Source organism: Nesoenas mayeri, assembly GCF_963082525.1.
Source record: "Nesoenas mayeri genome assembly, chromosome: 4".
In the NCBI taxonomy this organism is placed as follows: domain Eukaryota; kingdom Metazoa; phylum Chordata; class Aves; order Columbiformes; family Columbidae; genus Nesoenas; species Nesoenas mayeri.
The window spans coordinates 43,584,287-43,600,944 of NC_137540.1; the positions used below are offsets into that span (position 1 = coordinate 43,584,287).

A 16,658-nucleotide genomic window follows, 5' to 3' on the forward strand; every position below is an offset into this window, starting at 1 on the left:
CTCTAATGACCCATCATGGCATCCATCCATCCCACTCTGTAAGACTGTGACAACTAGATGATTTAACAATTAAGTGAATTGAGTCTAACAGACTGTGGTGCTGGCTTTGCCACCAGCCTTGTGTTGAGCATCACCTCAAGGTGGATCTGAGGCTGCACTGGAGTGAATGAGTAGGGGAAAATCAAGTTTTTCAAGGATTTAATATATCTTCCATGTTGACATTTTCAGGAATGCCTTTTCCATTTGAGTAAACCTTCAGAGGCATTACCTCCAACAACAGCTCCATCCTCTCTTGCTATTTAACTTCATTTGGGCTTGATAACCCATGATGGAAATATCAGCTAAGATTAACTGAGAGGGCAGGAGATCCATCAGCATGACTTCTCTCTCTGCTGCAGAGTAAAGGGAAATGTGCTGCTCACTGGGCAGAAGTGAAGAGAGCAGGAGCTGGTAGAAAAGCAGCAGGTGTTGAGAAACCTTCAGAAATGCAATTGAGTACAAAAAACCCCAAAACCTGAGCAGGTGATATTATCTTCAACAGGAAAAGCAGAGAGGCTGTTAAGTGCCAGGCTTCCTCATTCTACTTTCCTGACCCCTGTGTGTCCAGATGCCTTTTCAGTTTCCTCCTGCTTTTTAAGTGGAGGATTTGTATTGCTCTCACCTTTCCCAGCCCCTCCCTCCATAGCTGTCCATGAGGAAAGCCCAGCCCTGGAGGTGTGCAGGGCCAGGGCTCACTTTGGGAAAAATGAAGAAGGAAAGGCTGGGAGAAGCAGGATGCTCTCAGTGCTCTCCTGTCGACCCACCTCTCTCAGCACTATGATCACTCAGCCAAGAGCTTGGCTCTTTGAAGCATGTGTTGGTGAGGAGAAGGTGGGGCTCTGCTGGAGATGAAGGAGTAAAACAGAAAGAACACAAATGTACAAAGATCCATCTCCGCCCCTGAGCTTCTCAGCTCCGGGAGCCAGGGTTAGCCTCTCCATTAAAGATGCTGGGGTAAAATGTGTTTGATGCTCAGAGATCTTCACGTGAACCCACCAGAAAATCTTGCAGATAGCCAGCCAGGATTCTGCTCTCGTTACTGGTGCTGTAAATTCAGAGTAGCAACACCAACTCCCTGGCTGTGTTTAGAGCAGCAGAAAACCTGGCCTCATGTTATAACTGCTGTGAAAGCAGGATGGGTCAGATTCACGCCTGGTGGAGCACGATGGAAGAGTGGGGGGGGCAGCGCACTATTAATGAAGTTATTATTCAAATGAAGAACTTGAAAAAAAAAAAGAGACGGATGGAGTTGCTGGTGACACTGACCAACATTGTTTGGGGGTCACAGTAAGATCTGCTTGGCGAACAGGGCGAGCAGAGCCAGCGCCAGGGCACAGCTGCCACGCGGGGGGAGCGGTGCCAAGGGGGCCGTGTTTCGGAGCATGCACTCCACCCTGGACCAGGAGCCATTGTTGGGTAGCGGCTGTATTCCTGCCAGGCTGCACATGATGTTGTAAACATCCACGGATCTGATGGGAGGCGCTCGGAAGTTGGATCGGAAATCTGCAGGGAGAACAGGCAAAGAGGAGTCAGTGTCGTACGGCTTTGGGCTCAGCTCCTGCAACATGGGGCGCTGTGGGGGAAAATAGCGCAGCAACAACATTTTAAAAGTTTTAACTCATTGTTTTTGCTTCTACTCCAATTTTATTCTAAAAACTAAGAAAAAGTAATTAAGTTATTAAGTACAGGAGTTACTTTACTGTGCATGCTTGGTAGATTTAATAGCCTGAAATAATTGTATTGCACATTCTGCTTTGCTTTCGCTCCCGTCTGCAGTCGCAGCCCGGTGCTCAGCAGGGCTTTCCACTGATGAAGCTGAAATCAAGGGTTTCACCCATCAGATGGGTGGGCAAAGCACACTGCAACCTTCCCAAAGGAAATGCTCTGTGCTGGCGAGTCCAAATCCACCAACAAAAGGAGAATTCATGTGCTTTAAACAGAATTAAAAATGTAGGCCAGTCTTGGAAAAGAGGGCAAAGGGACAGAGTTACTGTGCTGGGATGTCAGAGAGGGGCTGACCAAATCCCTTAATGTCTCTCTGCCCTGTTTCTCCAGCTATAAACCAGATATCGAGCTAGAAACCTTCCCAGCATCCAGCTGTAGAGAGGAAATCCTGCCATCTATTTGTAATTTTTGGGCATCGCAGAGTGCCATATTGGGGTCCTGACATGCCAGGGCTGCTGGGAGGATGGGGCAGGGGCTGTGGGGCTGCGAGGGGAGAGGGACACTGGGGATGGTGGCATCATACCTGGCCCATAGGCGAGGAAGAAGCCTCTCATGTCCATGAGCTCGTTGTCGTAGCCGTGCCAGCCGTTCTGCCAGGCCTCCTTCCTCCCCGTCCCGTTCTCCCAGAAGGGCAGCTTGTCCCTGCTCTGGGTGACAACAGCAGAGTGTGGTTAGTGCTGTGCGTGGGGTGCCATGGGGCACTATGTTGTGCCACACTGTACCACCATGTGCAGAACAAGTAACACCTCTACTACATAATTTCTATTATTATTTCTTCTGCCTGCTTGTATTACTATTAAGGCTTCCTTAAGGAAGTATTCAGGTTCCTTCCAGGGCACAAAGGCTTGGACCAAAAACAGTGCTCCTCTCCCTGCTCCGTGGATCCATGCTTTTAACAATTTGTCATGGTAATTCTTGGTTTTCCTTGCCCATATTGCAATAGGTCATACTTTTAAATTTCTTCCTTACTTTCTCCTGTTCCATATTAACAGCTCTTATCAGACTATCTGCAATAGCGCCTTTTATTGTCTCAATCCTCAGGAGCAGCAGTCCCTCGGGTCTGCTCAAAATGCTGGACCAGCCCTCTCTGTGAGTTTCTCTTGTCCCATGCTTGTTAGGGATCACAGCAAACACAACACTCCAGATATTCCCAAAATATGGCAGGAATTTCACTTAGACAAAGAAGATCAGCTGACAGTTTGTTAGACCTCTGGCATTCATTCCTCCAGTGGTTAAAGGGAAAGAGCTACGGTTCCTTAAAGTGCCAGGTCTGGACTTTACGCACTGTCACAGGAGCACAGAAGATGCCCCAATAAAGTCTCCTGCATTCCCACCCTGGGCAACTGGTGCTGCAGCCCCTGCAGAGGTGAAGCAGATTGACCAAGGATCCTTTTCTTTTTTACAACCATTTATTTTGTCTAGTTTTGTTCTCCTTCTCTGTCCAAGAAGAAAACTGACCGTGTGCAGGAGCACTGACGACAGCAATGATTACGGCTATGAAGTGTGGCTCTTCCCACTGCTTTCCAGGGGAATCCCTGGAGTATCCTTTGCATTTCTTTATATGTAATACTCAGCAGATGTACCAGATAATTAAACAATTTTAGACGACAAATTAAATCTCTTTCCTTGTCTCCACCTATTTCACTGACAGTGCTCAGAGCAAGCCAAGGAGAAAACAGACTCCTTCTCCTCTTCCTACCACAGCCTCTCCTTATGCTCTGGCTCTGCTTCTCGCAGTTCCTGGGGACTGATTGTCGCTGGGCTGCTCACCATTAGCCAGCCTGTAGAGCACTTGTTAACATCAGCTCCGGACAAGCCAAGTCATGTCTAACGTGGTGTTTCTTTGGCAGTATCGTGACATTGCCAATGCTAAACCTCTCCCATGTCCTATCAGGTGTCGTGGACTCAGCTGCGTCCCCAGCAGCACTAAATGAAGGAGGTATGTGCCTTTTCATCACTTGCCCAGACACCAGGAGATACGTACTTGCAGCTAGATGTGCAGGGAAAGGCACAGCCATTTCCATTATTTTTGCTGCTAGTTAGGTCAGAAAACCTATTGCTTTCTTTCACAACTGAGATATTAATTTTTCATGCTCAGCCTGAGCTTGGGCTGGCACAGCTACTCAGTGATGACTGAGGGAGGCATGTCTGGGACTGCTGATTATGGACTTTTCCCTGTATGTGCGTGGTTAGAAGCAGCACAGCAACTGTCCCCTAAAAGCTGGGAAGGTACACTAGGATGGGTACAGGGTGAGCACGCAGCCCTGAGGGCTAGCACCGTTGTTGCATGCAGAACAGCAGCTGCGGGAAAATCTGCTCAAAGCATGGGGACCACTCACTCGTCGGAACAAGATAATATTAACAGACCAGCTTCAATACAGCTGGAGGTGCATCAAATCTCTCCACATCCTGCTTTAACCAAAATGTACGTGGGCTTTTGTTCCTATGCTCCTTGCTGGGTAAAACAAACAAAAACAAAACAAACAAAACAAACACACACAAAAAAACTCCCCACAAAAACAAAACAATAGAAACAAAACCAAAACTATCACCAGCAAAAATAACCCCAACAACAACTTTCAAGATACATCTACTTTCTCTCTTAGGAAAAAAACCAAAAACAACAACAAAAAACAAAAAACACCAAAAAAACCCCTCCCTTTTTTCAATTAGCATATATCTATCCACTAGCCAACAGAGAGTTAAAATACTCAATAAGCATGTCAGGGAAGAGCTGAACATCCTCAGTGATTTGGGCAGGAAATACAATAGAAGGCTCAATTATTGCTTTAAAAACATGACGGGAAACTTTCATTTTCACGTCTCATTCACAGATAATGAAAATGTACCAAGGAGAAGGAAAATCTGACAGCATTAATGAGAGGACATTCTGGAAAATCAGAAACAATGGGAAGGAATGGGCAGAGAGACAGAAATAATTACCATAGCAGCAGTGTTTGCTGCACTGTTATTAAGGTTTGTCAGAGTTTCAATGATTTTTTTAAAGTGCCTTTTTTTTTGGTACAGAATATGTAAAAATGTTCTGTGTTGAACTTCTGTACAAAAGAGTTTAGTTGTAATTTTAAAAATCATTTGAGCACAAATGTTTCAGATGCCTACTTTATGAGTCTGAATCTTAACTCTGGCTTTTTTTTTTTAAACCAGAAACTTGGTGCTCACCCATCTGTGCTCAAAAGCAATTGGGTTTTTGTAGAGATGCATTTCTATTCGGCTGTAGAAATTATTAACCTGAAGTCAGGTTGGCTAGTGAGAAATGCGGCACTGTGGATCATCTGGAGCAAAGCCTGGTATCTCTGAAGGTCATGAAAGAAGATGCTCAGCTGACCTACAATAATCTGCAAGGCAATGTGATCCAATGAAAGTGCTGGGACACTATAAAAAAGCAGGACTCCTTGATTTGATTGACAAATTACTGACTTAATGTATGGCCTTGGGCAAATAACCCAGTACTTCTCCTCAATTTATTCACTTATTAGATATGTAAGTTGCCTCACCCTCCAAGCTGGAGTGGGATGCCATTAATATCTGTAATGTGGAGATGCTCAGTAGCAATACAAGTACAAAATAATAATAGTAATAAAATAATAATAATAAAAATTCCTATTATTACGTAGTAACAAAATGAGTTGGTATGTAAAAACATCTTCATGTGCAAGTCTAACTGATTCTCTGCTTATCAAGCTCTCAGACTTGCAGTGTGTACACCGGGTATCTCTGAGGAGCAAATTCCCAGTCTGACCCTTTTGGGACTGGAGGATTTGGGAGAAATAAAGCATTTTTAGGACAGAGTCTGGTGAGTGGGAAGCTAGGCAGGGGGAGATTTGCCACAAAGTACTCCTGAATGGAGGGACAGTGAGATCTAGAAATGGAAACACTCTCTTTGTGTCTGAGATGAAGGTACATGGTTAGGGCGAAGAGGAATAAATCAACAATTGGAATGGGAAATACAAAAACTCCTCCTGCTTTATGACAACAGAGAAAAAAGAACCATCTTGACTATTTAACTTTAGCTGCCTCATATATACATAGCCACTGTGCCTCTAGGCTCTTTTAAGCACACAGCAATATTTGACATTAGTATTGTAGTCAGCCCAAGTAAATGATGTAAAACTCTAACTCAATGCCCAGCATAGAACTGTACATTGTTCTTATTGTTTTGATATATTGTACCTTTTCACATGCATGTCTAAGTATTTTGCTTCTATACTTACCTCTACTATGAACCATCCCTTCTCAGCCACAAGAGTCAGAGGAGACACAAATTTTCCTTTTTTGTAGAAAAACCTGTCTGGAATTTCCTGTCTGTTATAAACATGCATGTGTTCCACAGCTTTCAATTTTTGATATATCTGCAAAGAAAGGAAATGTTAGAACACCATGTGGCTGCAAAGAGCATATGTACACCTATGGGTTCATGGAAGCACCAGAATTTGTGAAATAGCTAATCCCCTTTAATGGCTAATCATCAGCACATTAAAACTGGGACTTTGCCTGTCCAAAGATGACGACTGTACAAAACCTGTTTATATGGCTTAGGATATTATTAAAACTTGATCATAAACACACAGGAATGCATGAGTTAATGTATCACACATATTTATAACACACGCACTCATGAATGTGTGCGGGTGAGGAGTGTATCAGCCTACAGAGACAGACCAGCAGAATGCAAATCATCACAGGAGACCGTAAGCTCTAAGTGATGAAGGATGCTCAAAGGCACAAAGTGGACTGGGTACAGATGTGGAAAAAAGATATTGCCTTTGGCCTCTGCCACCATTTCCCTCTTTGTGCTCTTCAATGAACAAGTAATGTCACCTCATGTCTTTTTCTTACACTTAACCAGTCAATTCCTACCAAAGGGATTGGCAGTGCTTAGTTATCTGCTTCACAAGGATGTTGTGAGATGATTAATCAGCCAATGCCTGTGGCTCTGAAGCTGCACAATGCTGTACGAGTGGTTTATTAATATTAATCACACCATCTGGAATATAATCACACAAATGTGGTTAAACCACAAATTATTCAGAAAAATACTTTAAATGCCTAAAAATGATGTTCACATGTCATAGAGAAGGCAGTTTTTGGAGTCCCCAGAGCTTATATCACTCCTTTGCTTAAATATAAATAATTTTCAGGAACACATAGTAAAGAATGCAACAAGAACAAAAGGTCCTTCAGTAGTGTTTTAGGCAAGTCTCCCTTGCACACATGATGTGTGTATACGTCTGCAAGAGATGTGCATTGCTATGCAGTCACGGTAAGGAGGACACCAAGGTGTGATGCAGGACTCAGCCCAACCCTCCCACCATGACCTGGACTAGAGAGTGGCCCTGGTGTTTCAGGAGTACTTCTGCTGCTTCAAAATGGGGCAACTCTTACATGTCATGCCACGATGCTACGATACAATCTAATTCATAAACATGGCTCTTTAAATTAAGAATATAAGAATCTGGCTATTGGGAAACAGAAAATCAACTTTATTTCACTTAAAAAAGCAGCACGCTAGTAAGAAGTCCTAAGAAGAAATGAAGGAAGAAAAAAAACCACGGTGTGAGGCACTGTATTTTATTCTCCTTAGGGATATTAAGCTGTTTAATGAGACGCATGTGCTTAAGAGCTTTGTTGGATGAAACCCCATGCCTGTGTAAAGTCACAACTTATACTTGTCCTTGTTTGAAGGTCTGGCCTGCAAAAATAGGGATCTCTGAGTTAAGGCTGAGGAGTGCATATATAAACGCTGTGATCCCCAGCAGGAACATTGAATGATAGACTTGTGTATGCCTCTAAGGCAGCTTTCAGTTCTGGCACTAATTTGAGAAATGTTCACATATCACAGCTATACAATTCCTGGAGAGCATGTTTGGGTACAAAAATTAGCAAATATTCTCTTCAAAAAAATTGCACAAGCTACAATACACTGAAACTAGCTAAAAACAATCTAGAAAATGAAATATTATTCACCTGGAGCATGGATGGCCCACTTTGTACATTCACTCATCCGTATTCTGAGGACAGCAATAATAACTTCAAGCATTGGTTTCTGGTTAAATTATAATGTACTAGTCCATTAGTTACAAATTATGCATTTTAATTCTTTTAAAGTTGTTTCCAATTTTTTTTCTGTATTGTTTTAATTTGTCACTCAAGATCCTGCAGTTCTAGCCCTGGGCTTTTAAGGTTTATTCAATCCAATATGCTTATTCATCAAAATTCTTCAAAAAAGAATATTGAAAGAAATTTATTTTTTTGTACTTTGAGTCTAATGGAGTTAATTCCTCAAACTCTGGGGGAGTTTACTGGAACTGAATGCCTGACCTCCACCAGATAATTTGAAAATCCCAACTAGAGTGTCAATAAATTGACTAATACATATGTAAAATCCTAAACATGGATTTTGAGCTAAAATCTTCTAGCTCTTTATCAGAAGCACATAGTAGTGGGGTTTGAAAGCACGTATTTCTGCCAAATAATGGTGAAAGATCATGCTTTTTAATTTGCCTGGTGTGACTTTCCTTCAGAAACCAGAATCACAAGAGTGTCACAGGATCCTGGTGAGAGCCTCGGGCTGATTTTTACAAACATCACTGAAAGGGGAATTTGAATGTTATGAGCAAACAAAGGACACAATTGTCATAAAAAAAACCACAGAAACACACAACCAGATAAATACAAACAAGATGTGCTTACCTCTGTGTGCTTCTCTGGAGCTGGCCAGAGGCTCACCACAGGACCTCGGTCTTTCATTTGTATGGTGTCACTCATATTGATATAGTTTTTCAGCTCAATCACTTTATCTGTCCAAGAGATGTCTGTCATCCCGTGATCGGAGAAGAGGATGACGTTGACTTCATGTTGAAGGCCCTTGCTCTGTGAAGAGAGTGTGTGACAGTGGTTACAGCTGGGTAAGCATTTCACACCATCTGTGCCCACTGACAAATATTAAAACCCAGTAGACCTCCACTGACTTAGCAGAAGTTGGCCAGAATGGTCACGGCCACAAATGCCCTGCAGTGTGCTTTGCCACTGCCCTGGAAGAGCTGAAGAGGTCAACACCAAAGAGAAATTTGCCAAAATAAATCCACCTCCCTACTCAAATAACCAGATACTACATCCCAGCTCCACAAACCCGTAGTCCCAGTTGGTCTTAGACAGGATTTTATCCCATTTTCTTCATCTGTAGGTCAAAACAGCTAGGGAAGAGCAACTTTGACATGGTACTACCTGTGGCAGGGGTGTTGCCCTCTTCTTGATACAAACACAATCAATGAGTATTAGAGCTTTTGTAGTTTAGTGAAATTTGAAACACATGAAAAACTCTAATGTGCATTTACATTGGCAGAAATATTCACAGAATGGACATTTACCTGGAAGCTTGGTATCCTCCTTTACTCACTGCAAAATCATTTAGATAACATTTTTTAAAACAAAGTTTAATGTACACAGGGTACTGAGTGGTGCCATAAAAACCATTATAAAAGCTAATTGTTTGATTGCACAAACCTTAGGAAGTGTGTGGTTTTGATTCATTGGCCTACTATAAATCCCAGCTGGCAACACAAGTTATAAAGAGAGCAACATGTGCATTGGTTTACGGCTTCCCAGGGCTATCAGTATAATAATCCACTAGGAGAATTATAATGCCATCGACAAAAATGAATATCAGAGGAATGGTGCCTTGACGTCCACATGATCCCAGTAGCCTCTATTTCTCAGGAAATGAAAATTTACAGCCAACACATTCGATTAACAGGCATCAAATAGGCTCTTGGCAGTGCCACAAAGAGCAATTTTAAAAGTGTTTTCCAAACACACCCAGGAGCTGCGTTTTAGATGCCACTCACCTTGATGAGTGTGATCATGTTGCTCAGGGCTTTGTCCACCTCCTTCAAAGCGCTTTTCCGCTGCTGGGACGAAGGGCCGTAGTGGTGGCCTTCCACATCAATGCGCTCGTAGTACACAGCAGCCATCTCGGCGCTGCCGTTGCTGGAGGTGAAGGGAGGGGAAGGAGTGAGAAGCTGATGCACATGGGGACCTCCTGGCTGCCAGCGTTACTGTCCTCATCAGCACACAGAACTGCAAAACCCAATTTTCTGCTTCCAGCCTGTGCTTTCCTACCCACTATTGCATGGCTGGGCTCGTTATTCATGCCCAGAGTCTCCTGAGTTTGCTTGAGATTCCCATCAGAGATGCCAGGTAGAAGCTGTCATGTGCATGCACAAGCTGGCCTGTCAGCCCTCTATTACCTCTTCAAATTATGAAGGTGGCTTTTCAATTAATGACAAAGACCCGGAAGAAATACTGATTTCCGTGCTGAATGCCCTTCTTAAAAGGATTGTGGGAACTACCAGTCAAATGTGCTTTAATTAAAGTTTGGCACGTCTGACTTTCTCCTGTGTGAGGTCTTCTGAACAACCAAGGTCAACTCAGGACAAGCTCTTCCATGGCCTTGCAAAATCCCAAGTGTTGTAAATAGGGGTGAGATTTCAGATGGAGCTTTTATTCAGGAATATGACCAAAGGAAAACTAATGTAATCTCGGGGTTGCACAAGTCTAGCTGATCACAGGTTTCTGCACTGAATGCCCTCAGTCTAATTAGTTGGGACTGCACATCAGTGCTTAATTACATTTTCATGACCACTTTACAGTTCACTGTAAAGCTGCCTGAGAGCAGTCATGTGGATAAAATCACAAATCTATGCTCAGGGAGTTCAAACCCAGTCTTTTTCTACTGTACTTAATATATGACAGGGTGTGCCATCCATAATACATGCCCTCATCCAGATCAAGATCCCTACAAAAAGACCTTGTGTGATGTCCTGACAGGTCCAGCTTCTCTGATTAAAGGCCCTTAAGTAGTGTGGTGTGACGAGAGAGAGAGAAAAGAAAAAATCAGAGATGCGGGACCAAATAAATGAATTAGCGTCTGTCATTTGCGCTTGTAAGTTTGCTGAAGGCCTCAGAGGAGCAGTCCTGAAGGAAGCTGAAGATCTCTGCCATGGTGGGAATTTCTCCACCACTGGCCCTGCAGAAGAGTGTTCATTCTCACTCTTCATGATTATAAAATCATCCAAATGAAGCAGCCCTTCCCTCCCCCTAATTTCATTTTAAGCATTACTTCCCATCTGTATTAGGCATAAATTAATTTCTAAAATTTAACCCTGTGATTTCTACATGCATATACACTCACTGAATCTATTGAAACAGTTTTCTTCTGCTACAGTGCCTGTATTAATTAGCTACTTGAACTCCTTTGTGTCTTCTCACCTGTAACTAAATGAAGATTTTGATCAAGATAGAAGCTAAGAAAGAGATTTATTGCATAAAACAAGTGGTGAGATTTCTCAGTGAGGGCTCAGTGCTGTAAGGATAAATGTTCAGCTTTGCACATGACTTTAATGGGACAAGCTCCAACTATGGGGCATGCTTTGGAGTTTGCAGGATAGAGTACAGCACATCCAGAGCTTATAAGATTGAGTTTGACTTTGTTTCCATTTTTTGCCTGTTTTCCTAAGAAAACTTGGCATCTCTGATCATGGCTTGCACAGGAAAAGTAATCTGTCTTTCTAATTGTGTGTTAATCCCATATTCTCCCATCACCAGTAACTTTCAAAAGAAAAGGCTAAGGAAGGCTTCCTGAAGAAAGTAATGCCAAAAAGAGTTTTATATTTTACCAACACACTTTGCAAGTACTATGAAAACTTCATGGCACCTGTCCAGGAAGGCAGGTAGATCACAATGGCCCTTGAATTATAGTTATGGAAAAGAGGTTTTAGTTTTACTTGTCAAAAACAGGTGCTTAACTCAGTTTTGAAAAATTTTGGTCTCAATAGTGGTCTCAAAGCAGCTGTTTGAAGAGACTGGAGAATATTCCTGAAGGATGGTTCCCTTTGGTTGCAAGAGGAGCTCAGTGGCTCCCTGATTTGCATTCCTGCCCTTGCAGAGGGCATAGATGAAATTCCCTTCCACCCTGGTGAAGATGGGTAAGGACTTTCCAGCACCTAAACTCAAGTTAACCCCTAGGCTACCACACCACAATAAAGGGCTTACTCTCTCTACCCTGAAGTCCTGGTAAGGTTTGCTAATGATGAGAGCGTAGGCACAGTTCATTAACTACTAATACCTGCCATTAGGGTAGCTGAGCAAGGCACTGCTCCAGGCAACAGACTGCCCTTGCCACTGGCTGTTTTCCCACATAAAGCTAGTGCCAGCCTCAGCCTAATGGGCTTTTTCAATTAGTTGGGGTGTGGAAAGGAAACCGGCTGGATTTGCCAGCCTTTAAACAACATCAGGAGTCTGACACTCTTGCAAAAGATGTAAATGACAATAAAACGCAGCTGAAGACTCTTCTACCCAGAGATGCTAACTCCTACTAAACCACACCTAAAATGAAGGCATTTCAGAGGCTTTCCTTCCTATGGGCTGGCCCAGCAGCACTGGAATATGTTTGCTGAATTTTAAAGGACTAAATGTAGAGGATGAATGATGGGAAAAACAAACAAGAGAAAGCATAAAGAAAACTTCCCTGTTGTTTTCTCTCTTCATTCTCTACCCTTCATTCTTACTGTAAGCCCCAGAAGTATTTACACCAGCCATTTATTATTAATTTTTATCAACTATCATTCCTTTTACCTCTTTCCTGCCTTGCTTCAGACAGGACACTTAGTTAAAAGGAAAAGAACCCAGGAAGAAATTCAAGAGGGGATGGTGTGTAAATGGACACCAGAGACTGGTCCTCCCACAGCTCCACCACCATCTGTACGATTTGGGCTCAGCAGAAGACTGTAGCTGGTGTTTACTGCAGATATCATGGTGGCAGTGTGGTAGGATGCAAACCCCCCTCTCTCCCCCTCCCTCCTTCAGTATGGAAGGAGTAGGCACATCTCCCTCTCTCTCTGCTACTTGAGGCCAACAGCTTCTTTTGTTTGGCCCCAGAGCACCCTGGCCAGGGCCATTAGAAGAAGGGAGTGCTGAGGCACCACTGAGCCACTGGGCACCCGCGGCCAGCATGGGGGATGTTTGGAGGCTTCAGGGGCACCCACAGCCAGTGTGGGGGTGCAGAGAAGCTTCTGGAATGCCCACAGTCAGATCTGATCAGCCAATAAAAAACGGGACTCTCGTCGAGACCCCACCCTTTGTCACACATCTCTCGGAGCACGAGCAAGATGCTGCCATCGAGAGCCCCCGTCCCCAGGATGGAGACTCCACTTGCCGTGCCGCCACGGCTGTGAGTAAAACTTCTCGCAGGATTGCGAGTGTATTTATACTTTCCGTGCACATACGCACGTGTAACTTTCCGTGCTCAATATGAGCACGTGTAAAATTAATCCTCACACAATCGTGGGTATATTTTCCTTCCGTGCTTCCACATATGAACGTGTAACTTTCCGTGCACATTTACACATGTAACTTTCCGTGCTCAATACGAGCACGTGTATATATTATTTCCTCACACAATCGCGAGTGTATTTTCCTCCCGTGCTTCCACGTAAGCACGTGTAATATTCCGTGCACATTTGCACATGTAAGTAAATTAACCCTTGCAGGATTGCGAGTGTATTATAAATTTACCCTTGCAGAATCGCGAGTGTACACTTCCCGTACTCACTACGAGTACGTGTATGTCTTTAAAATAATCCCACACCGTGTTTAGGCAAGTGTGTACTTCTCCGGGACTCAGGGATGGCTCCAGCATTGTTTTGCGTGAAGCCATGTGCATGCACACTGTGGACCGCCTTTTGTATTAGTTGCTGCCCCTTAATAATTTTCCTCAACTGATATCTGAACCTGTATTTAAGTCACTTTTGGAGTGCTAAAACCCTGAATCTTGGGGTGCCTCCGTGACAGGCAGCGATGTGCTCTTTTCTTGAAATTGCCAGCTTTCACCTCTTATGAACTGTCCCACCAACAAACACTCTTGTGTCCCTGCCTTTTTCTTCTTTTCCACTGAAGGCAGCAGTAAGCAGTCTTGAGCCTCAGGGTGAATCAACTATTGAAAACGTCTTCAGTGGGTGCCAGTACCCAAAAGAGCAGCTTGAAGGGTTGGGGCTTTTAACAGGTTGTGCCTCACTTTTAGTGATGTTCACAATTACAAAGCTGCAACCTGTCCTGAGCAGCCTTATGCACCTTGCTTCATAGAAACCAGACAAGGAGCTTCAAGCATATCCTGATCCATCCTCAAATGACATCCGATCAAAAATAAGCTTTCCATGGAATTCTGAGTTCCACTAGAAGTCAGAGCTGATGCTTGTATTCAGTTTTCCATTCCCCTCTTTATTCACGGAGTTGAAAGTGTTGTAGAAGCTCCAGAAAGACTCCTATGGCACGTATGACCTCCTCATGTCACATGTACTTTTCTTAAAATATAAGCTAAATAATTTCAGGATCAAATGTCCCACATGTTCAGTGACAGCTTTTCTCTAAGCCCTGTGCTGTAAATGAGACTGTGATTTGTGAGTATCTGTGCAGCAGGACCCAGTGTGCAACTGGGAGCAACATCTCCAGCAGTGCTCTCATCATTTTGGAGCCTCCATTTCAGGATAAACACCACTCAGCATTTGAACATGAAACTCTTCAAATTCAAATTGCTATGGCAGCTTGCAAGTAGCAAATTAGAAGTGCATCCTAGGATTGGATAACTTATGGAACCAGCAAGGTTTTAAGAGAGGAATTTTAGTTATAGTTAAGGCAAGGCATTGACTCTGTTCGTGGCTGTGCAATCTTCCCTGATTCTACAAGGTACATGGAATTGTCCCTTGTTAACATCTGGATGACAGATGGTGAACCTGGAAAGCTGGGTGTGGAGCATATGTTTTTCCTAGGAGCTGGTTGAGAGATACATTCCCATCATTCCCAGCAGTTGGACTAGCTGACCATTGCAGGTCCCTTCCAGCTGAACTCCTCTCCTTCTTTCTCATATTTGCACAAAATGAATTCCTGCTCCAAAATAATTTTGCCTGAGAGATTCTAAAATGCAGAAGGAGACAAAGTAACAAGTAAACAAGTGCCTGGAACTGGATTTCTGAATTTCCAGATTCCCAGGAGCTCTCTATAAATCCAAGCATTTGAAAGCCTCCTCTTGCAGTGAACAGATACTCACAGACTGACCTTGAAGTTGTTTGAAACAGCAAGATAAAAACAGTAAATCAGGATGTCTCTGCTGTGTTGTAACCTACAGGTGAAAAGAGGAGCACATCTTTCCCTACAATCTTAATGTCAGGGCTTGTTTTTGTAACAGTCATGTTTCTATGACAGTATTATAAACCAGTCTCAGCCTCCGTCTTCCTCAGAGCCAATCCTGAAAACCTCCCTAAAGGGAAGCTGACAGTAATCCCAAATACTCAAGAGAGGAATCCCCACACCACAGAGGCCAGTGACCTACCGCAAAGACTCAAGAGCATCACTGATGGCATCCGCAAAGTTCTTGTCTGTCGGGATGCTGAAGTACTCACGGCAATAACTTGGTCTGACTCCAAGGATTTCAACCTCACAACCTATGAGTGAAAAATGTGGTAAGCGTTGCAGTTTTACCTTGATCACAGACCCCACACGGTGGGGTCCAAGTTCAGGTTTGTAAGTTCCCAGTGACATTACTTACCTCACACCTTCCCTGCAGGAAACCTTGTGGTTGGGAAGGGAAAGGGGAGAGAGGCTGGTTTGACTAGTGCTTGTAGCAAACTGTACACTGGATCCTTTTATTTCCTTCTCTAAAAGGAAGGTCTCTGTGTGACCTTCCCATGATAAAACTCTTGATTCCTTCACGGCAGATGATTTCCACCTAAATCACTAACTTGTTTTCATACTAACTGCTGCAGCCACAACGCCTCATTTCCAGGCTTCCAACAGAATAGATTTAGATATTGTTCCCTGAAAGTTCAGCAAATACTTTCCAGTTAGACAGAGTGTATCTTACGTCGTAATATCCTCTATAAACTGTATTTTATTATGTGATACTGGCACTCCACTATTAAATCTGTTTCCCAGGAGGTCTTATTAAAACAGTATAAACCAATTAACTCTCTTGGTAACTTGCAGCTGTTCTTGCAAAATACAGTCTGTTTTGTGGCACAGAAATTTATGGCAACAAATCCTACAGGAGAACATGGCCCTGAACATACAAAAACATGTTTTTGTGGGGTTTTTTGCCCTTTTGCTCTCCAGTCGCTGTGCTGAGAATAACATTAATATTTAAAAGAAGTGTGCTTTCAGAAACACTGGATTCATGCAAATTAACTTTCACGAGCCTCAGAGTCCTTCCATCAGAGTTAGGCATTTTCGAGTGTATTCCTAGGGCACAAGAAGAAGAGATATTTTGCAAAAAAGGCCTCTGTGTACAGCAATACAGTCAGGTCAAAAAGGTAACTCTAAACAGTAGCCTCAATCTGCCTACATTTGGGTCCTTTTGCTTCTCATTTGGGATGAAAGAAACTGGCATTAAGGACTGTCAGAATTTGACTCCTTGCTTGGCAGAGAAGAAGGTTGCATGGGAGGTGTAACTACAGAGAGGGCACTAGAGCAAGCAGAGCTACTTTCAGAGATGACTGACAGAGGTTTGCTTACTGGGACACTCAGTAAAGACAATTTGTCAGTGTCTTGCATCTCAGCCTGCATGAACTCACACCAGTGCGGTGCAATCCTGGGGCATGGGGAAAAGCACAACTTGTGCAGCCTAAGCTGGTTACAAGACTTCTCATCGTGACTTCTCAGGAGTACCATGAAATGTTAGAAAAACTTAAATGTTTGAGCTTCGGAAATTTTAAAAGATCTTCACTGAGTTTCAGGAAGCTGGTAAAGTCCGATGGAGTTTAGCCTTTCCAAAAGCTAAAGAGCCCCAGCACACCTGACAGATTCAGTCTTTTCACCCAGTGATCCAC

General features: G+C 43.4%; 1 protein-coding gene across 1 annotated transcript in view; it reads right to left on the reverse strand.

The window, feature by feature from the left end:
• Positions 1 to 1,321: 1,321 nt before the first annotated feature.
• The window catches only part of ENPP6 (ectonucleotide pyrophosphatase/phosphodiesterase 6), a gene marked incomplete at its 3' end in the record, with an annotated part of 30,621 nt that continues 15,284 nt past the window's right edge, over positions 1,322 to 16,658 (reverse strand). Inside the window, exons 3-8 of the mRNA XM_080343847.1 lie at positions 15,167 to 15,278; positions 9,630 to 9,771; positions 8,476 to 8,655; positions 5,997 to 6,134; positions 2,288 to 2,411; positions 1,322 to 1,542 (exon numbers count right to left, since the gene is read on the reverse strand). Coding sequence (XP_080199973.1) covers positions 1,322 to 1,542; positions 2,288 to 2,411; positions 5,997 to 6,134; positions 8,476 to 8,655; positions 9,630 to 9,771; positions 15,167 to 15,278 — 917 coding nt within the window. The remainder of the gene's footprint in view (positions 1,543 to 2,287; positions 2,412 to 5,996; positions 6,135 to 8,475; positions 8,656 to 9,629; positions 9,772 to 15,166; positions 15,279 to 16,658) is intronic.